Here is a 23,538-nt window from a genome sequence, read left to right on the forward strand (position 1 = left end):
ATGTGATGACTGCTTTCCCCGCTTAAGTTCCTGCCCTTTTTTGCAATAGTAGCTAGGCGATTAATTATAAAATAAACTTTAAATCTCTTTAAGATTGAGTGGCTGTTAGCTAAAAGAAACAAAGCTGAATCCTCTGTGTTCAGGGCCTGCATACTTATAATTATTACTTTCTAAGAACAAACAGAATGGCTTCCAATATGTTGTGTTTTCCATTTTTCCACTGACTGACAGCAACTGATTTATGGGCTTAAATGTATTTCTAGTCTAACAGTAAAGCACTTGCCTTCTCAAAAAGGGAACAATTTGGAAACTTTTGGTTGAAGGAAATGTGTTTTTTTCATAGCTTATTTGGTTACCCAACTCCTATTCTCAAAGTTCAGTAGTCTTTCCCAACACGATGTCCCCAGATTGGTTGGGCATTATTTTCCATAATTACATTGGCTATGTTTATTGGAATTACGTAAGTTGTAATGCAACACATTTGGAGAACATCAGGTTAAGGAAAGTTGTTTTACAAGATTTTACATGTTTCATTCACATTATGTTTCCTAATTGTGATCTCAGAATTTCAGTCATAGGGTTTTTTGGTTATTGTTACCCAGTTTTGGTGGTGCAGTTGTTAATAAGGGACCTTGGAGGTCATCTAGTCCAACCCCCTGCTCAGGCAGGAAACCCTATACCATTTCATACAAATGGCTGTCCAGTTTCTTCTTAAAAACTTCCAGTGTTGGAGCATTCACCACTTCTGGAGGCAGGTTGTTCCACTGGTTAATTGTTCTAACCGTCAGGAAGTTTCTCCTTAGTTCTAGGTTGCTTCTCTCCTTGACTAGTTTCCATCTGTTGCTTCTTGTTCTGCTTTCAGGTGCTGTGGAGAATAGCTTGACTCCCTCTTCTTTGTGGCAGCCCCTGAGATATTGGAACACTGCTATCATGTCACCCCTCACCCTTCTCTTCGTTAAACTACACATACCCAATTCCAGCAACCGTTCCCTATATGTTTTAGCCTCCAGTCCCCCAATCATCTTTGTTGCTCTTCTCTGTACTCTTTCTAGAGTCTCGACATCTTTTTTACATCGTGGTGACCAAAACTGGATGCAGTATTCCAGGTGTGGCCTTACCAAGGCATTGTAAAGTGGTATTAGTACTTCACTTGATCTTGATTCTATTCTTCTGTTAATGCAGCCTAGCACTGTGTTGGCTTTTTTGGCAGCTGCAGCACACTGCTGGCTCATATTTAAGTGATTGTCTACTAGGACTCCGAGATCCCTCTCACAGTTACTACTGTTGAGCAAGGTACCACCTATACTATACCTGTGCATTTGATTTTTCCTGCCTAAATGTAGAACCTTACTTTTTTCACCATTGAATTTCATTTTGTTAGATAGCGCCCAGTGTTCGAGTCTGTCCAGATCCTCCTGTATCTTAAGCCTATCTTCTGGAGTATTGGCTATTCCTGCCAGCTTGGTGTCATCTGCAAATTTGATGAGTTCCCCATCTATCCCCTCATCCAAATAGTTGATGAAGATGTTGAAGATATTGAAGAGCACTGGGCCCAGAACAGAGCCCTGGGGCACCCCACTACACACTTCCTTCCATATAGATGCAGTTCCATTGAGGACCACACGCTGAGTACGGCCTGTCAGCCAGCTACGAATCCATCTAATGGTGATGCTGTCTAACCCACATTTTTCTATCTTATCAAGTAGTAGGTTGTCAACTACTTTATCAAATGCCTTACTGAAGTCCAAGTAGCCTTGGTGAAGCAGTGGGCTAATGCCTCCTTAAGCAACACCAGCTGCCTGCAATTAGTGCAGGTTCGCATCCCACCAGGCTCAAGGTTGACTCAGCCTTCCATCCTTCCAAGGTAGGTAAAATGAGGACCCAGATTGTTGGGTAATAATGCCGCTTGGGGGGGGGCGAAAGCCCTAATAAGCAGGCATATACATAGAATGAAGGCTATTGCTAAGCACATTGGTTTGTGCTTAAATTGTAAGCCACCCTGAGTCTTCGGAGAAGGGCGGGATATAAATGTGATTAAAAATAAATAAAAATAAAAAAGTAAATTATATCTACAGCATTCCTCTGGTCCACTAATTTTGTCACTTGGTCAAAGAATGCAATAAGATTTGTCTGGCATGATCTGTTTTTGACAAACCCATGTTGGCTTTTAGTGATGACTTTGTTTGCATCAGAGTGTTTGCTGATTTGTTGTTTGATTATCTTTTCCTGAATCTTCCCAGGTATTAAGGTCAGGCTGATAGGTCTGTAGTTTACTGGATCTATTTTTTTCCCTTTTTTGAAGATGGGAACTACATCAGTTCTCTTCCAGTCCTCTGGTAGTTCCCCAATGCTCCAGGATCTTTGAAAAATATAGTTCAGTGGTTCTGAGATCACGTCTGCCAGTTCCTTGAGAACTTTGGGGTGTAATCCATCTGGTCCTGGTGATTTGAACTTGTCTAGGCTGGACAGGTGCTCACTTACCATTTTCTTGCCTATCTTAACTTGCGTTTCTATTCTGTTTTTATGGCACTGGTTTTGGTAGGTTGTACTGTTTTTTCCCTTTGTGTAAAGACAGATGCAAAAAACGAATTAAATAGTTCTGCTTTCTCCCTATTGCTTGTCACCTTCTTGCCATTTTCCCCCACTAATGGACCAATCATTTCCTTAACTTTTTTCTTGTTTTTTAAATGTTGATGAAAGAAGCATTTGTTGTTATTTTTGACTTTGGTCGCAATCCTTAGTTCATTTTGAGCCTTAGCGTCCCTCACTTCATCTTTGCAGGGTCGGGCTATTTGCTGATATTCTGCCTTAGTTATGTGTCCCTCTTTCCAATTCTTATACTTGTCCTTTTTATCTTTCAATTTATCAGAGAGTTCTTTATGCAGCCATGCTGGTTTCTTTTGAGAGCTGTTATTTTTCTTCTTTGTTGGTATTGTGCTAGACTGGGCCTTTATTATCTCACTTTTCAAAATTTCCCAAGCTTCTTGAGTTGTTTTCCCCTTTAGGATTCTCATCCATGGAATTCTTCCCAAGGTCTCTCTAAGTTTATTGAAATTAGCTCTTTTAAAGTCCAAGACTCTAGTTTGGCTGTGTTCTATTGCTTGTGCTTCCAGAATGTTGAATTCCAATATTGCATGATCACTTCCCCCCAAGGTTCCTGTGGCTTCAGCACCTTCTATCATTTCATCTCTGTTAGTGAGAATTAAATCCAATATGACTAATCCTCTAGTTCCCTTCTCTACTTTTTGGGAGAGAAAGTTGTCTGCTAGGTTTGTCAGGAATCTGTTTGATCTTCCACTTGGTGCAGAGTTTGTCTCCCAGTTGATATCAGGGTAATTAAAGTCCCCCATTACTATTCTGATGTGCTTCCTACATACCTTAGTTAGCTGACTAGCAAAAAGTTCATCTATTTCCTCTGCTTGGTTGGGCAGCCTATAGTATACACCTATGGCAATGTCATTTTTTCCCCATTTTATATTGACCCAAATGTATTCAAATCTACAGTTTTCATCAAGTTATTTCTTATATATAGAATATCCTTTCATTAGATATTTTTGAAGAAAGTTCTCTGCAGTGAAACTTTTTTACTTCTTTCAATTAGGCCTCAAGTATGAAAAAACATTTTAAAATCTAAGATTATATTCTTATTCAAATTGTTTACCTGTATATCAATTTAGACTCTGAAAAGCTAAATATGTGTATTGGAAACAGTTGTGGAATTAATTAATAGTCAAAGATTTAGAATAATTACATGCATACTAATTTATGTTTATTTTTTGTCTTCCCTTCCTATCTATTTATTAGATGTTAGGTGTTACTTGATGGTCTAGTTTTGAGTGAAGGAAGTACATAGAAAAATATTCAGTGTCATTATTCAGTTTATTTACCATCATAACATTCTTACATGAACTTATCTTACAAATAAAGCCATATTTTAATATATATTTTTGTAAGGATAAAAGACTATTAATCTTTCTAAATGAAGTGATACTGAACAAAATATATCAGTCATGATATGGTATAATAATTCACATTACTTATATCTAAATACTAGAAACACAGAATTAATAATTCCATGTGCTAGAGTACAAGTTATGATGTGATGTAATATGATAATTCATGTATCTCCTTACAAGTAATTTTTCATGCTTGGTTTCCTGTGCTCAGAGACATTCAGAGAACTGAAGTTGTTAATGTTCATGAATATATAGTTTATAGAATTGTTTTTTTCTTATAGAACACTTTACAAAGAATAGTACATAACTTTGAATTTACTGAGTTAGGAAGTATTCAGATTTTTTGAGATAGTAAATGAAAAGTAGAGGTAGAGCTATTTATTTGATAAAAAAATCAGTCTCTTTGTATGTGTGTTAAATGCAGATAATGATAAAACCTTATGATATGTAGGCCAACAGCCATAGGCTGGAGTAGATATTATCTAGTGACAATTATGAACTTTTTCTTACAGAAAGAACAAGATAATAACAAAGAAATTATAGCTGATTTATTGAAGGCATTGAAAAGTTTCAAAAGAACCAATACGCATTCTGTCTATTATTTGAGGAATTGGTCAACTCCCTCATTCCCCCTTCGTGTATCAAAACTAAGTCTGAACTCTGATTGCAATGAGACTATGTTTAGTCCTTAGACATTACCCTGGACTTCTTTGAGACTACCCAAGGATATTATATGTCTTGCTCTTCCTCTTGGTATGATCTTGGTTAATTGACCATGTCTGGGGAAGGTAACTATGGTGTTGAATTGCCTCCTTTTGTACTTGATCTGCCTGACAGTGGACTGGTGGAATCCAAACTCTTTGAAAATGGTTTTGTGACTTTCCATCCTGGTGAGCATCAACAACTGTTTTTCAGAGGCCATCTTCTTTGTTTAAGCCATGACACACTTCCACATACATGTTTGTGAAGATCAACATGTGTATGTGGAAGCCATGGTGGTGCAGTGTTTAGAATGCAGTATTGCAAGCTAACTCTGCCTAAAGCCAGGAATTCGATCCTGACTGGCTCTAGGTTGACTCAGTCTTCCATCCTCCCGAGGTCAGTAAAATGAGGACCCAGATTGCTGCGGATATTTGTAAAGCACTCAGAGTGCTGTAAAACACTATAAAGCGGTATATAAGTAAGTTCTATTGTTATCAAATTTTGACTGTGTACCTTTGTAGTTTTTGAGATACTTCAATATGAATATTTTCAAATTCAGTAAGCTGAGTATACATGTTAAACATTCACTTTTGTTTGCTTGAGTATTTTTTAAATTTTCTTTAATACTATCTATCAGTTCTTACATACATGAAAATCCAGTTGCAGTTGTTGAACCTTCTTTGTTTCAAACAGGAAATGAACAAGGCTGTGCAAAGCATTAAAATGAAAGCACATTTTTCTTGAAGCATTAAAGCAACTATGTCCTTTGCTTAGCCTTTATCATTTTTGCATGTATGTATAGGTAGTCCTCATTTAATGATTGGCAATTCTGTTGCTAAGCAATGTGATTGTTAAGTGAAATATCATATAACCAGACTGGACTTATTGGCATCATTTCTATTGCAGTTGATCATCCATGGTCATTAAGTGTGACTTCACATGTGCAATTTGTGACTTATTGCCAGCTTCTCATTGACTGCTTATTGGAAGCTGGTTGTGAAGCTCACAAATGGCTATCAAGTGATAATAAGTAAGCAGTGGTAAAGGAAGGGTTAAGTAAATTGGATTTTACTGTTGTCTTTGGGCTTGGGCTTGATAGGAATACTGTGACAGTTGTAAATTGCAGGACCAATCATAAGTTTCATATTTGCTGAACAGAGCAGTCATTAATTGAGGATTACCAGTTCGTGTATAGGTGGGTCTCTGCTAGTTACTGTGGAAATTACTTATTACACATACATGCAGAGACAATTGGACAATCTTCATAGCAGCTTTAAATCATATACGGTAACTGCTTTGCTGTTTGAGAAGATGTACTTTGAAAATCATCTCTTTTGAATGCCCTGCACATCTTACATATTAACTAAAGAATGCTGCTTATTTGGTTGTTATTCTCTTAAAGCTAGAAGATGGGGAAAAAAAGCAGAGTGAAAACACAGAAGTCAGGTACTGGAGCTACAACAGCTGTCTCTCCAAAGGAGATATTGAATCTGATTAGTGAATTGTTACAGAGTAAGTATATTATCTTAAATTTTTTGACAGGGGAAGGGAATAAGAATATCCACGTGAAGAAGAAAAAATGTTCAGAATTCAAACATGGAAGCAGTGCTTGTTTAGAATATTTTTTGAACAATTGCATGTACGTCTTCTGTTTTCTGGGTTTTGATATTGTATCCTGAAATATTTTAGAGATTTTTAGGTTTTCTAGATTTATGTTTCTAGTATTTAGAATGAATAGGATTTATGTATAACGTTTGTATAATAATTTTCTGATGAATGTACACATTTACAGACATACCAAATTAAGTTTTTGCTTATGCTTACAGAATGTAGCAGCCCAACCCCAGGTCCTGGAAAAGAGTGGGAAGAATATCAGCAGATCCGAGCTCTTGTTGAGAGAATTCGTAAAAAGCAGAAAGGTATGTGAAGAGAGCAGGGTCTGATAGATTATGGTAAGAAGTTGCTTTGAAATAATGTTTAATTGCCTTCTATTGGTTTTGAAATGTATTGTTCAGGTTGTATCTATGTTATTTTTCCCCCCATCTTTCTCAGTTGCCACTGTTGCGTTAGTGAAATGGTTGGCCATATAAATAGATTTAAATAAATAAATTTCAAGCAAAATTAGAGTCTTTGGCTTTCTAAGATTGGTTGGATTTTTTGCCTACATTTCAACATTTTGTTACTTGGTAGGTAACATCTTCTGTGCTAGAAGAATTGGGTTTGCTGTCTGTTTATATACACTAGCTTGCCCTATCAGAATTGGTAGGGGTGTTCTTTTCTTCGTGGTGGTTCCTTGATTAGGCTATTTATTGTGTATCCTTAATTTCACAACACTTAGGGCTTGCAGTTTCAACTGGGAAACTAAGCATCCTAGACCAAGTTAAATCCACTTACCCTATGGAATTCCTAGCACTCAGGGAAATCAGCTATCAACATGTACATAGAGATAAACAATATTCACACACCATTCAAAAGAGACGATTAAAAAGCTGAAAAGGAAACAGAAAGACCAGAATACCTCCTCTCTAGCAAGGAGGATTAAAAGCATGATTAATATCAGACAGACAAGCAAGCAATAAACAATACTCTAAATGAGGAGCTACCAACTTGGAGAAACAATCAAGTATGAAACAATAACTTAATCAAGAAATAAGACGAAAAGTCACACCCTCATCAATACTGACAAAATTATTGGCAATGCACAATTGATTATTTAGTTTTTATTAAAGCAAGATTTTATAGGGGGGAACCTTGTTAAAATCTTAGTGGATAATCTGATTTATTATTTGCTAGTAATGATTATAGTGAAAGCAATTTGTTTCGAAAGATAAGCATTGTATTTATATATTTTTCTTATTTGTATCAAGTTTTTAAAAGTTTAATCAAAGTACATATTGAGTGTGGTGAATTTTAATGATCAAACTACATTTGGGAAATAATATTCTTTCATTGTATAGTGAAAAATTATTCCTTCTTAACTGTTCACTGAAGGATTCAACATGCATATTCACAATTTAGAACATGCATATCCACAAGTGGGAGAATAACTTGAAACTGCTTCTTCGGTGGTTTTCTTCACAGTTGTGAATGAAAATATTTTGTTTATAAAAACTGCAAATTAATAATGTAAATATACAGTATAAAAGTTTTAATATTTGTATTCAAATTTCAATAATTTACATTTCTTTCTGTGTATAGACGTACATGCATATTCCTGTACCCAGCCCACCCACCTCTTACATCCAAGTAATCATTAGATATGTTCTCTGTTTAGTTTTGCTGATAACTTTGTCCAAGGTAGCATGGAAGGGAAAACTATGTACAGAAGGAATGTTCCTGCTTGCCTTTGCTGGTTTAGGAGCTCTTGGTATTAATGGACATAAATGAAAAGCCACTATATCATCTGCAGGCACAAACAGATATTCAAAGCTGGAGACTGATTTGTCATACAAATGTAATTATAGCCTGTTCCTGAAAATTGTATGCTTCTAAATGAGGGAAAAAAATATTTGATCTCTTGTTGATTTTGTACATTCACGTACAGACAAGGAAATGATCAGTCTATAATTTTAATGACAGGCTTATTTTAACAGTGAGAGACAGAACAACAAAAAATCCAGAAAAATTCATTTCAAAAAAGTTATAAATTGATTTGCATTTTAATGAGTGAAATAAGTATTTGACCCCTTCACAAAACATAACTTAGTAGCTGGTGGCAAAACCTGTGTTGGCAGTCACAGAGGTCAGACGTTTCTTGTAGTTGGCCACCAGGTTTGCACACATCTCAGGAGGGATTTTGTCACAATCCTCTTTGCAAATCCTCTCCAAGTCATTAAGGTTTCGAGGCTGACGTTTGGCAGCTTGAACCTTCAGCTTTCTCCACAGATTTTCTATAGGATTAAGGTCTGGAGACTAGCCACTCCGGGACCTTAAGGTGTTTCTTCTTCAGCCACTCCTTTGTTGCCTTGGCTGTGTGTTTTGGGCCATTGCCATGTTGGAATACCCATCCACAACCCATTTTCAGTGCCCTTGCTGAGGGAAAAAGGTTCTCACCCAAGATTTGATGGTACATAGTACATCCATTGTCCTTTTGATGTGGTGAAGTTGTCCTGTCCCCTTAGCAGAAAAACACCGCCAAAGCATAATGTTTCCACCTCCATGTTTGACGGTGGGGATGGTATTTTTGAGGTCACAGACAGCATTCCTCTTCCTCCAAACATGGCAAGTTGAGTTAATGCCAAAGAGCTCGATTTTGGTCTCATCTGACCACAATACTTTCAGCCAGTTCTCCTCTGAATCATTCAGATGTTTATTGGCAAACTTCACACAGGCCTGTACGTGTGCTTTCTTGAGCAAGGGGACCTTGCAGGCACTGCAGGATTTCAGTCCTTCACGGTGTAGTGTGTTACCAATTGTTTTCTTGGTGACTATGGTCCCAACTGCCTTGAGATCATTGACAAGATCCTCCTGTGTAGTTCTAGGCTGATTCCTTACCATTCTCATGATCATTGAAGCTCCATGAGGTGAGATCTTGTATGGAGCCCCAGACCGAGGGAGATTGACAGTTATTTTGTGTTTCTTCCATTTGCGAATAATCGCACCAACTGTTGTCACCTTCTCACCAAGCTGCTTGGTGATGGTCTTGTAGCCCATTCCAGCTTTTGTAGGTCTACAATCTTGTCCCTGGCATTCTTGGACAGTTCTTTGGTCTTGGCCGTGATGAAGAGTTTGGAATCTGATTGATTGATTGATTGATTGCTTCTGTGGACAGGTGTCTTTTATACATGTAACAGGCTCAGATTAGAAGCACTCTCTGGAGCCAGAAATCTTGCTGATTGATAGGGGATCAAATATTTATTGGACTTATTAAAATGCAAATCAATTTATAACTTTTTTGAAATGCATTTTCTGGATATTTTGTTGTTATTCTGTGTCCCTTACTGTTAAAATAAACCTATCATTAAAATTATAGACTGATCATTTCTCTAATTTGTTTATTAATTCCATGACTGAATCAGTGAACAAGTCACACTATCATGCCCCCAAATTAGCAGACTTCAAAATTGTGATACTTCTGTATGTACATGACACAGTTCTCAACTGTTACTGTCCAATAAGGCTTACGAACACAATGAATTCTATAGTCCAATACTATACACAGAACAGGTTGTTACTAGCAAAAATCTAAAGACATGGTCATTACTTCAAAGACCAAAATGGAAACACATTTAAATACTTGGCAATGATTTTCCATCCCAAGGAACCTGGATGGCCTGTTGTGATTATGTCTCCCGGTTCTTCAACAGTCAGTCATCAAGCATTTTTCTTTAATCAGAGGCAGATTAGTACTAGCAGTATTAAAACTTTTCCATGCTACAATCTTGGCCCAATACTGTAAGGAACCCTTCCCTCTTTTGGGAAGAATGCTCTTGTGAGACCAGAGTTTCAGTGGCGTAGCGTGGGGGGGGCAGGGGGGGCCGGCCGCACCGGGCGCAACATCTGGGGGGGCGCGCTCACACTCGCAGCTCTCTGCCCCTGCCTGGCTCACTCACTCTCTCACTGCAGTGCTGGCTGTGCGAATCCAATCCGAGCCGCCGGGTCGCCGCCCACTGTGGAGGGGGGGTGCCAGGCATGCAGTGCGGTGCGGAGAGAGAGCGAGGGACTATCTGGGGGAGGGACAGTGCAGCGGCCGCCCAGCGGGTTAGGGGGCGCAAATTACTTGCCTTGCCCCGGGTGCTGACAACCCACGCTACGCCACTGCAGAGTTTTATCATAAGTCATGACAGTCGTGTCAAGGCACCCAATTTTATGACTTTTTTTTTCTTTTCTAGTGGTCAATTGAACACTGCAGTTGTTAAGTGAGTCAATGCATTCCTATTAGCATTTTTTGCTGAAAACTGCCCCCAAAGGCCAGTCTTCGACAAAAGTTGTAAATCGTGTCATGTGACCATGGAATGCTGCAAATGCCTATAAAGGCGAACTGATTGCTAAGTGCCCAAAATGCAATCAATCATGTAACCACGGGGGGGGGGGAGTGCCACATGGGAATACTGGAACCAGCTTGTTAACATCTTGGGGGGGAGTCCATGATAACTTCAAATGGTTGCTAAGTAATCAGTCATTAAGCAAGAAATACCTGTATCTAAAGTTGAGGTTAGGGCATTGAGGCTAATGTTAAACCAGTAGCTAAAGCTTTACTTCTTCTCTCAAGTTTACATCCACTAATAATGGGAATGATTTTCATCAAGTCAGTGGGTTAGGATGCTAAACTTGTCGATCAGATGGTCGGCAGTTTGGCGGGTCGAATCCCGAGTGCCGCGTAACAGTGAGCGCCTGTTACTTGTCCCAGCTTCTGCCAACCTAGCAGTTCGAAAGCACGTCTAAATGCAAGTAGAAAAATAGGGACCACTACGGTGGGAAGGTAACAGCGTTCCGTGCGCCTTTGGCGTCTAGTCATGCCGGCCACATGACCACAGAGATGTCCTCGGACAAGCGCTGGCTCTTCGGCTTTGAAACGGAGATGAGCACCGGCCCCTAGAGTTGGAAATGACTAGTACACATGTGCGGGGGAACCTTTACCTTTACCTTTTACACAAAAACAAATGGCATAATGGATACCAACATTCATATGATCCTTGGAGTTTGTACCAAACAAGCAATTCTGCAAAGAAGAAATTATATTGAATTCTACCTACATTTTCCAAATTAAACCTTTTCTCTAACTTAGGTGTAATATTTTCCATTGATATTATATCATCTAAGACCCCATGTGAAAATCATGTTTAGAATATGTATTCTATATATAATGATAAAACATATAGTACTGGGGATATCAAAAGTGTCCAGATGTATTGTTGACTGTAGAATGTATAGAATTTTTAATCTTACCTTACGTGGTTAGAATTGCTTACATCCTTACATCTCCCAAACTGATATACACAACTAAATCCTTTTCTTAAACTACAGTACAAATCTATAGCAACACATATCCACTATAGATAGTTCTCATTTAATGATAGTAAATGACTACTGCAATCCTTACAGTCCATGTTTGCAGTCCATGTTGTGTTGTCAAGTAAAGATTGCAGGTCATTAAGTCCTCCTTGTGACTTTCCAACAGCTTCCAACAGCAAAGTCAGTGGGGAAGTTGGCAGGAAGTTACAAGTTTTGGTCTGTTCACAAACAGACTAGTGTGCAGGTAAATGGCTGATGTGGTGTGAGTTAGACAAGAGGTGGGTGCCATGGAGAGTGGAAGGGCATGGATGTGGCTGCTGCAGTCTGGCACTAGTATGACTATATGTGGGGTGGATGTTCCAAAGGGTGGGAGGGCATATGAGTGACTTCTGCAGCCATGGGTGAGTTCAAGTAGGTGGGGAATGGGTGCTGTGGAGTGTGAGAGGGGAAACAAGACAGTGTTGGGAGTGAAAGTTATTTACAGGAACAACTTGTAACTTTCTGTACTGGCTTCTCCATTGACTTTACTTGTAGGAAGCCAGCACGGAAGATCACAAATGGTGATCATGTGACTGGGGTACTTCAACCATTGTAAGTATGAGCTGGTTGCTAAGTGCCCAGATTGCTCTCTCATGACCATGGGGTTATTATTATTATTATTTATTTATTAAATTTTTATACCGCTCTTCTCCCGAAGGACTCAGGGCGGTGAACAGGGCATATCTTAAAACTACAAAAATACAAAAATTAAAAAAGAATTAAATTATTGCCCACAATAAAAACAATAAAAATATATATAAATATTAAAACCCTAAGTGATTCCCCATCAGGCCAGGCCAGCTTGTTCAAATAAATGGGTCTTTAACCCGCGACGGAAGGAGCGGAGATCCGGTGCCATCCGGAGCTCAACCGGCAGCTGGTTCCACAAAGCCGGAGCGCCCACAGAGAAGGCCCTCCCCCTGGGGGCCACCAGCCGACATTCTCTGGAGGCACCCTGAGGAGGCCCTCTCTGTGGGAACGCACGGGGCGGAGGGGAGTTGACGCCGGCAGCAGGTGGTCCCCGAGGTATTCCGGACCCATGCCATGTAAGGACTTAAAAACCATCACTAAGACCTTGAACCTCACCCGGAAGACAACTGGTAACCAATGCAGCTCACGGAGCAAAGGTGTAACATGGGAGTACCGGGAAACTCCCAAGACAACTCTCGCGGCCGCATTCTGTACCAGTTGGAGCCTCCGAGTGGTCTTCAGGGGAAGCCCCATGTAGAGAGCTTTGCAATAGTCAAGACGAGAGGTCACGAGCGCATGAGTGACCGTACACAGGGCATCCCGGTCTAGATAGGGCTGCAACTGCCGCACCAGGCGAACCTGTGCGAAAGCCCCCCTGGTCACGGCTACTACATGATCTTCTAAGGTGAGCCGTGCATCAAGGAGGACTCCCAAGTTGCGAGCCCTATCTACGGGGGGTAAAGACTCACCCCCCATAGAAAGTGATGGAACGTTTTGAATGTCCCGGGATGCCAGAATGTACAGCCAATCAGTCTTGTCAGGGTTGAGTTGAAGTCTGTTCCTCCCCATCCAGACCCGAACCGCCTCCAGGCAACGGGACATCACATCGAGGGCATCACTGGGGTGGTTTGGGGTCGAAATGAAAAGTTGGGTATCATCAGCATATTGATGATACCCAACTCCAAAACCACGAATGATCTCATCCAGCGGTTTCATGTAGATGTTGAACAGGAGAGGCGAGAGAACCGAACCCTGAGGAACTCCACAAACGAGAGACCTAGGGGCCGATCTCTGCCCCCCTGCCAACACCGACTGCGAACGTCCCAGGAGATAGGAGGAGAACCACCGAAGAACTGTGCCTCCCACTCCCAATCCCCTGAGACGCCGCAGCGGGATACCATGGTCGATGGTATCGAAAGCCGCCGAGAGGTCTAATAGGACCAGGACAGAGGAATATCCCCTATCCCGGGCCCTCCAGAGATCATTCACCAGAGCGACCAATGCCGTCTCCGTGCTGTACCCGGGCCTGAAACCCGATTGGTACGGGTCCAGATAATCCGCTTCATCCAGGACCAGAGGGAGCTGATGCGCCACCACACTCTCAACAACCTTCGCAAGAAAGCGAAGGTTGGAGACTGGACGAAAGTTGTTCAAAACAGCTGGGTCCAAGGCAGGCTTCTTGAGGAGAGGTCTCACCACCGCCTCCTTCAAGACGGTGGGGAAATTACCTTCACTCAAAGAAGCAGATATCACCGCCTGGAACCAGCCTCGTGTCCTCTCCCTGGCTGCATAAACCAGCCAGGAAGGGCACGGATCCAATAAACATGTGGTGGAGCTCAACCTCCCCATAATCCTGTCCACTTCATCAGGGGTCACAGAATCAAACTCCTCCCAGATAACATTGACAAGACCGCCCGTGTCCTGATCGTCGGACTCTGCCCAGCTGGAGTCCAAACCGGTCCGAATCCGAGCGATTTTATCTGACAGATGTTGACCAAACTCCTCGGCACGACCCTGCAAGGGATCCTCCCTCACCTCCTGATTAAGGAGGGAGCGAGTCACCCTAAACAGGGCGGCCGGGCAATTATCTGCGGACGCGATGAGGGCAGAGAAGTAATTGCACCTCGCTGCCCTCATCGCTGCGAGATAAGACCTAATATAGGTTCTTAACCGCAACCGGTCGGATTCGGATCGGCTGGACCTCCAGCAGCTCTCTAGGCCCCGTTTCCGATGCTTCATCTCCCGGAGCTCCGCGGAGAACCATGGAGCTCGATGGGATCTGCACCGGGTCAGGGGCCGCAGGGGTACAACTCGGTCCAGTGCCTCAGTGGCTGCCCTTTTCCAGGCTTCCACTAAGGCATCTGCCGAGCTGTGAGCGACGGAGGCAGGTGGGGATCCCAGCGCTGCCTGGAACCCGAGAGGGTCCATTAAGCGTCTGGGGCGGTACCATCTAGTTGGTTCCGCATCCCCACAGTGGGGGGTGGCAAGACGGAAGACCAGCCGCAGGAGGTGATGATCGGTCCATGACAGGGGCATAATAAATGGAGAGCCCCCACCAAGATCATCCAACCACCGTCCAGATAAAAAAACCAAGTCAAGGGTGTGGCCTCCCTCATGAGTTGGTTCAGAAATTACCTGCGTCAGGTCCATGGCCGTCATGGAAGCTATGAACTCCCGAGCTAACTCAGATGACCCTCCCAGGGATGGTAGATTGAAGTCACCCAAAACTAAAAGTTTGGGGAACTCAATCACCAAACCGGAGAGGACATCGAGTAGCACGGGCAGGGCTGCCGCTGTGTGACTAGGCGAAATGTACACCAGCAACAAGCCCAACTGCGCCCCCGAACCAAACCTCAAAAAGAGAGACTCACACCCGACTATCTGAGGAACAGTGGTCTCCCGCAGACATAAGGTCTCCCTAATAACAACCGCCACTCCCCCGCCCCTACCTTGAGCCCGAGGCCGGTGTAACGCTCGGAAACCTGGTGGTCAAAGGTCAACCAAAGGGACCCCACCCTCTGGACCCAACCAGGTCTCGGTGATACAAGCCAGGTCCGCCTGCTCACCCTCCACCAGATCCCGCACAAGGGGAGCCTTATTAACCACGGACCTGGCATTCAGGTACACCAGCCGGAGCTCAGGAGGCTGCACATCCTCGCTCCCGGCACCTCGGGGAAGAACCAGAGGGTCGGAGCGCCTCACCGCTTGTAAACAGCGGAGACGGCCCTCCCGGTAATGATACGGCCCTCTGTCCATACGCCTGCTGCCATACCCCAGTGTCGGAATTGGCAATCCCACGACCCGCTCCCGAGCCCCAGATGTAACCACAACCCGCTCTCCCCGAACGCCGTCAGACCTAGGCCTGGCCTGCAACACAGTTGTTTGGCCACCCCCCACAGCCAGACAACCACTACCCCCCACCCCCCTCCCCAACCCCCTAAAAAATTTGACTAAAAAATTAACCAGGGGCCTCTTATTAAATTTATATCGAGAGCCCCTGGCCTTACCCGGCCATCTCTCAGGGTCCCAATAATTGGGCCCTTCATCGAGACTGGGGATAGAAACGAAGGCGGGACGCACCCAGGAGAGGGGGGCGCCCCTGAGGGCGAGCAAGTCCGTATCAGAATATCGATGCATACAGTCCGAGCAAGTCCAGAGAGGGCAGTCCAATGATTAAAAAATCCAACAGGAGGTTCGAAGGTAAGGAGTGGAACATTTTGGCCATCCACCAACCTACTGCCACTCGGTTGGATGCTCCCAGGGGCAGAACCACAACCCGTCCTCTCACAACGGGGCGCGAGTCTGCTCCCGGGGATGGTCCAGAATGCCCACCCTGGGTGGGGCAGCACCCACAGAGCTCCCACCTCTATGGGGCTGCCGATGTAAAACAAGCCACTCTCCCACTGTGGCTTGTGCCCAGGTCCGTCCCAGTCCAAAGGGGAAAAAGGAGGCAGATGGAAAATTAATAAATAAGTTAATAAATAAGTTAATAAATAAGTTGGTAGTCCGTTATGTCGCCGCCGTTGCCACAGCCATCGTCGCTGCCGGTAAAACAGGCCAGCGGGCCTCGAAGACGCCGCCATCGCCATCACCGTCGCCGCCATCACCTCAAGCAGCCGGAACCCAACGAGTCGCTGTCGCCATGGTCGTCCTCTCCACCGCCCAGAGCAGCCCGAGGACGCCGTCGCCATAACCACCTCCATCGCCGGCAGCAGCTCGAAACCAGCACAAAGGGCAGCCTTGTCAATGAAGTAACAAGCGGCCGTCTTCTCCGCCGCCAAACGGCCCGAAGACGCCGCAGCCGCCAAAGAAACAGCACAGGCAGGTCCAATAACAAAGTGTCTCTGCCGCTGCTGCCGCTGCCGCCAGAATGGTCTGCAGGCATCTCGCACAGGCTCTCCTCCCCTCTCACGGAAGCGCCGATCAGCTGGGGCTCTGAGGACGCCGAAAACTCCAAAGACGCCGAAAACGGCCGAAAACCGTCCCAGACAGCAGCGCCGACCCGACGGCCCATGGCGGCCCAAAACAGCTGGAAATACCCCCGCTGCCGACCGCAGCCTCCTAGGAGAGGCCCGGAGACACCAGGGCAGCAGGAACCGTCAGGCCGAAGAAGCCGAACCCAGCAACACCGCGGGAGACGAACAGGCAATGGAAAAGGCAACACGCAGATGGAACAGGCAAATAGCAAAACTACCTCCTTATTTGCCTCATAAATTCAGCTTCGTGGATTTAACAATCCACATCCCCTACCCAGCGGGCCCAAAAAAGACCCCTGAGGGGCTCCGAAGGGACGCCCAACAGCCGGAGCTCACGGAGCTCAGCCCGACACGTCCGCCATCTTCAAAAGCCGGAAGTAACCGGGTTGCTGAGGCGGCTGGGACTTTGAAGACTGGTTGTAAGTACTATAGTAACACTCATTCAGCACTGTTGTAACTTTGGACAATTGCTGGATGAGTCATCATTAATATATTTACAACTGGTTATTTAATGATCATTTGGAATTACGGCCCATAAAGCACTTCCAGCTGTCATAAAATGTGTTGCTCCTTCCCTGCAGTCACCAGTCAACTATTGATGCCAATACCACCAGCTCATTAGTACATGCAGTTTACTTGCACATATACTCAAGATGCACTGTTTTGGTTCATTACATTTTTCACATGTCAGTGATAAATAAATACATAATGTACATATGCTTACTAATAATAATTTGTGTATTTTTGTCTCCAATTAAATGTGAACACAGGTTTATCTATTATATTTGATGGGAAAAGAGAAGATTATTTCTCTGAATTAATTAAATGGGCCGGAGAGAATGGTGCATTCACAGATGGTTTTGAAGTTGCTAACTTTGAAGAAGAGGGTTTTGGATTAAAAGCCACACGTGACATAAAAGTGAGTAAAAGATTACTTCGGTTTTTTTAATCTTTATTTATTTCTAAATATTTAATGCTGCTTCATCAAAATAATCTAAATGGTTTACATAGGTAACCACAGAGATAAGTGTGTGATTCCATTCCTATTCATAATTTTGGAAGGAAATTATACCATGAAAAATGGGATTTCCAAAAATGAGGTATTTTAAATTTCAATGATGCAATCTTGGGATGCTGCAAGATCATGAGTGAAATGCTAGTGGTTTCGTGTGTATGCCCTCCTTTGCTTAAGGGATGGCAAAAAAGTGTCAAAATATTTAATTATGCTTGAGTAGATTTGCCAGCTTTTTATAATTGAGAACTATTTTTATTTTTTTTATTTATTTTATTTTAATCCCATTTATATCCCGCCCTTCTCCGAAGACTCAGGGCGGCTTACAATTTAAGCACAAACCAATGTGCTTAGCAATAGCCTTCATTCTATGTATATGCCTGCTTATTAGGGCTTTCGCGCCCCCCCCCAGCGGCATTATTACAAAGTCAGCTTATTGCCCCCAACAATCTGGGTCCTCAACTATACCTCTTCTCTTCCAAATATAACCATTAATTTACTGTGAAATATATAGTTATTATTTTGGTCAGAAAAATGTATGTAACATACACTAGTGCTTACAGTCTTGCCAGATTTTTCAGAAATGCAGTAGACACTAAACACTTAATTAATTTGTATCCCGCCTTTATTATTTTTTCAAGAAAAACAGTTTGTTAGGAATCTCATCCTATATAGAAATGGATCTAGGAATTACTTGGCTTGCGCATCTATTATTGGTCAGTTTATTTCATAAATTTCATTATGTCCATACTGAATATAACTGTCAACATACAGAAATAAATAAATAATATAAATATTAAATTTAAAGTAACAAAATATTTTAAGAGGTGCTAAACACACATTTATAAGCAAGTACACGTTATAATAGTACCTCTTCTCATAGAGCCTTAGCATGGAAGCAATGGCAAGCTGCTTCTGAAAAACTTTGCCAAGAAAACTACAGTAACTTGTCAAGGCAGTCACTAGGAGTCAACACTGACTTGAAGGCACACAAACATATCTCTCCTCATATACTAATTTCAGAGAAAAAAATTAGGGATTTTTGCCTTCTAAGCGATGTCATGCTTCAAAATGCAATTACAATGTTATATATAAATGCCTTTTAGGTTTCATCGATTAGAACCATAACACAATGTCAGTAAAAAGTTTTATTTTTTTTTCAAGTTGATTGTTATACTGAATTATATGTGAATAATATAGAATACAGATAATAACAGTACAGTGCTATTTATACAATTAAAACTAGAAATAGTTAATAATGTGATAATTTATATAAATTAAACCTTTAAAGATAAGTTTATACCATTTTTAAATATGATTTCTAAATTTGATAAATTTGGACCATAATTCTTTTACTGTTGTGTTGTGAGTAGCTCTTAAGTTTTCAATCCATTTTATCATGCAATTTATTTGTTCCCCCTCCATATCATATCTGAATATTTTATATCTACTGCCTTAACAGATGGTACTGATTTTGTATGTTTCAAATTCTGTTATATGTCTTAGTATTCTTCCCTCATACTTAACGTCAGAATTTAGCCTTACAACAATTTATCCTCGTCTGACAAGCATTCATCTAGCAACTGTTTCAATTTTTGACAGCACTGAACTAACGGACTTATGATCCATGCCTGAAATTATGACTGCTGCAGGACCCTTGCAGTCATGTGATAAAATATTCAGGAGCTTGGCAGTCTGCATGCATTTACAATTGCAGGGATACTGCATCTCCCACCCATCCCCCATTTGTGAACTTTTGGCCCCCTTTTGTCCCAGCTGACCTTCACCATCATCCTCTTGCTTCTGCTGTTCATAAGGCATGCCTGAACTGGCTGTATGGGGCTGGCTCTGTCTATGAAAAATAAAAATAAAAGCATAAAGCAGCTTAAATGGACTGGAGAGTGCCAGAACACTCCTTTGTGCCATGCTTCTAAGCCATATGTAGCTGGCTTTGGTCTGTGAAAAAAGCAGAAAGCTTCTTTTTCCATTCTACACTGCATAGTGCAAGCCCCAACCCCGCCAAGCAGTGTTTTGCAAAGTTAAACCAATAATTGTTTTATTGCATTATAAAATGTAAATAATATATTACAGAATACAGATATAGCTGAGAAACCTGAAATTGTTAACATGATGATTAGTTAAACTGAACTTTAAGGATGAAGAAAAAAAATATATTAAATATAATTTATAAAAATATTAATGAACCTAAGATTGCTTAAATTGTACAATTAATGCCAAGTACAACATTGAATTGTTTTATAACATGATTTCATTTCAAATTTAATTTCCAGAAATCTCTGGATAGTTCTATGTGTCTTTCCAATTTTGATACATTTCTTGATTATTAGCTGTCATATGTAGATGGTTAATTAACTGGGTTATCTTACAGCCAGATACTTCACACAATAAATTAATTTCTCCTTGCATTAAGTATCTTGTAATTATTTTTGTTTTGTGGACATTGATTTTATATCCAGAGGATTTTCAAAAGTTGTGAATTGTTTTCATCAACTGTTTTACTGCCCTTTATAGTTTTATAATAGTTAATACTATTTTGGCTGCATAACATTTAAGTTTATTCCTCTCCACAGGTTTTAAGACCTGGCATTTGTTTATCATCTCAAACTTTTTCTGTCAATATTTCCAGACCAATGTTAGGAAGAAAGCTGATAGAAATAGTCCTTGACTTCTGATTACAATTGGGACCATAATTTTGTTTGTTAAACAGTATGGTTATTAAGCAGGTCATCATATCTCATTAAGTAAAATTAACAGTCATTAAAATCCTCTATTGACTTTGCTTGTTAGAAGTCAAGTTGAAAAGTCACAAATTGCAATCACATGACTGCAGGACCATGCAACCATCATAAATGCAAGTCAGTTGCCAAGAGCCCAGATTGGGATTTTGTGACCATACGGATGGTGCGACATAACTTTGTGAACACTTTCTTCAGTGCTGTCATAATGTCAAATCATTGTTAAACAAATGGACATAAGTCGAGGACTACTTGTATGCTTGTCTTGTGCCTTTATCTAAGATAAACTACTGCAAAAATGGCAACTCCAAGTTATCAGAGACATTTTCTATAGCCAGAAAATACCGTGAAGCTTTCTTCCTCTTTTTTGAGCCCTGGTGGTCCAGTGATAAGAATGCAATATTGGAGGCTAACTGGCCATAGCCAGGAGTTCGATCCTGATAGGCTCAAGGTTGACTCAGCTTTCCATCCTTCTGAGGTTGGTAAAATGAGGACCCAGATTGTTGGGAGCAATGTGAGTGGCATAATGGCCTAGAGCAGTGGTGGCGAACCTTTGGCACGCGTGCCAGAGGTGGCACTCGCAGCCATCTCTGTGAGCATGCCTGCCGTTGCCCCAGCCCCGCCTCCCCCCTCCTCACCAGCAGCCCCCCTGGAGGGGAGTCATCCCCAGGCTCAATCTGTGCAGAGTAGCGCAGCTAGGAACATGGCAGCAGGGACAAGACTCTGCTCTCATGCCCCTTCGCGTGCAGATGCTGCTGTGGGGCACGAGCAGAAGGCGTGGCTGCCATGGTGCTGCAGTGCCGCCTGGGTGATCTGCTGTGGCAGGCAGTGGAGGCAGTGGGTGGCCCTATGGGCAGGCGGGGTGGGGGTAGAGCAGGGCAGGTAGGGGGTGGGGTGGGGCGATTTTGGGGCACTTGGCCTCCAAAAGGTTTGCCATCACTGGCCTAGAGGTAGAGCTCTCATCTCACAATTGGGAGGCTGAGTTCAATCTTAAGTAACAGCAAATATTCCTTTCTCTGGGTGCAAAGAAAATATATGCTGTGAGCTCTGCATAGGCGTCAGGTAGGGCATCTGGCAAGTAAATGTTCTCCTTTATTCAGTCACCCCGACTCCACCTCATTGCAAAGGATTACAGAGTCATTAAAAGAAAAAAAATTGTTGGGGTCAATATCCTGAACAGCCCAGATAGTGCTGTAAAACACTGTGGGATGGTATATAAATCTTAAGGGCTAAATGCTATTTTGTTGAAAATATTTACAAAAATTTGGGTCGTGACAGTCATCCTTTGTTCATTTGGCATGGAATGGCCCACATAAAGAGAAATGTACATCTCTTATTTTATGCCTAGGCAAATAAAAATTACATGACTAACTTGTGACCAAGAACTTATCCATTAGAGAAAACATGCAACTCATGTAACTGTAAATTTACAAAAAAAGAGCTGGATTGCTATCTAAAATCTTATGTTTATTTGATGTATATAATATTATTTTTGTGGCTTTTGTAGGCAGAAGAACTTTTTCTCTGGGTTCCCAGAAAATTGTTGATGACTGTAGAGTCAGCAAAAAATTCAATTCTGGGTAAGAAGAATTTTTGAAAGTATTGACAGATAAGTCTAAGGTGTATTTATAGGATTTTTTTTATGGAATAATGCTGTAAATCGTCAGGTAGAATTAACAGACAACCATCTATTTAATAGTATTAATAATTAAATGTCATTAGGTAGTGATATAAAGGGAACTTGGAGAGAAATTATGAATAATTATTTGTTTGGAAAAGCTAAGATTTCTATTTTAGTAAAATTCCCAAATTTGATAAATGTTTGAGTATTCTTAATTCTAAATGTTTGTCCAAGTCATATAACTACAATTTATTGTGTGCATTTCAGAAAAAAAATTGAACCAATGAAATAATATAATGAATAAACATAATACAACAAACCTAAATTGTGTCAGTAGATTTAAAGTTTTTTTATGTTAGAAGATTTAGGAATAATAAAGAACCATACTGTAAAACCTGATACTTTTTTTTTAATAAAAGTTACCTCTGTATTTTTTCATTATAAAACTTTCCTCCTTAATATTTAATATGATGGTCTATATTTAAATTATTGTCTTGTCTATTGAAAGTTGTAAAATAAATGTAGTATTTGTTTTAAATTTTGATAGTATGTTTGAGAGTTTTATCAGTTCAGAAAGGCAACATATGAAGTAAATAAATAGTACTGAAATTCTTAAATAATTTAGCCAATTGCTTTTAGAGATCTTGTTTAAAAAATTAAGGGAATGCCTATGATAAGAGATAAAAGAAACTCTTCTGGTATAAAATAGTCATTTGTTAACATTTTTTCCTTCATAATTTTAGAGGGACTAAGATTTTCTTACAGGATTTTTCTTTCCTATTTAAGGTTCTCTGTATTCTCAAGATCGAATTCTCCAAGCTATGGGCAATATCACATTAGCTTTTCATCTTCTCTGTGAACGATACAACCCTAATTCATTCTGGCTACCTTATATCCAGACCCTCCCAAATGAATATAATACTGCTCTTTACTTTGAGGAAGAAGAAGTTCAGTATCTTCAGTCAACTCAGGCCATACACGATATTTTTAGCCAGTATAAAAATACTGCCCGACAGTATGCCTATTTCTACAAAGTTGTACAGGTAAGAGGCTAAAACAAAAGTTGCAAGTATATATGAATTATATGCCTTAAAAAGCACATAAATAAATTAAAGGTTCCATTTTGTATTAGTTTTGAGTCAGGGATGACTCACACCCTGGACGGTATCTCTTTACACTCCTACCATCTGTACCAACAGGCTGAAAAATAGCTTTTATCCGTGGGCTGTTAGGCTTTTAAATGGGACATAATCTCTGTGAACTTATGCAGAATTGACTTCGGAGGCCAGTGTGTGGTGTAGTTGGTTCACATAGTGTGGTAGGATGGAGGGTTGTCACTGTGTGTTGGGGGGAGAGAGCATGGGGGAGACTCAGCTAATCTCAATGTACACATGTTGTACTTTGACAATAAAGGTTTACTATTTATTATTATTATTCAATCATTTTTTGTGTGGATTGGATAGATAAGGGGAACCATTGTTACGATTCTTTGTATATGTGGCCTTTTTGTTAACTCCATGTTTAAAATATAGCTTAAGCCACTGAACCTCTT

At 41.3% G+C, this 23,538-nt stretch overlaps 1 protein-coding gene across 2 annotated transcripts in view; it reads left to right on the forward strand.

The window, feature by feature from the left end:
* The window catches only part of SETD3 (SET domain containing 3, actin N3(tau)-histidine methyltransferase), a 67,897-nt gene that overhangs the window by 4,037 nt on the left and 40,322 nt on the right, over positions 1–23,538 (forward strand). The window contains exons 2-7 of one of the 2 annotated variants that reach the window (XM_083348255.1): positions 4,469–4,744; positions 6,061–6,170; positions 6,485–6,577; positions 17,368–17,516; positions 21,873–21,945; positions 22,773–23,029. In XM_083348255.1, the coding sequence (XP_083204381.1) occupies positions 6,068–6,170; positions 6,485–6,577; positions 17,368–17,516; positions 21,873–21,945; positions 22,773–23,029 (675 nt within the window). In that variant the 5' untranslated portion in view covers positions 4,469–4,744; positions 6,061–6,067. The remainder of the gene's footprint in view (positions 1–4,468; positions 4,745–6,060; positions 6,171–6,484; positions 6,578–17,367; positions 17,517–21,872; positions 21,946–22,772; positions 23,030–23,538) is intronic. The other variant, XM_083348254.1, reaches the window with a different exon arrangement.

This window comes from Vipera ursinii (genome assembly GCF_947247035.1).
Source record: "Vipera ursinii genome assembly, chromosome: 1".
Lineage (NCBI taxonomy): Eukaryota > Metazoa > Chordata > Lepidosauria > Squamata > Viperidae > Vipera > Vipera ursinii.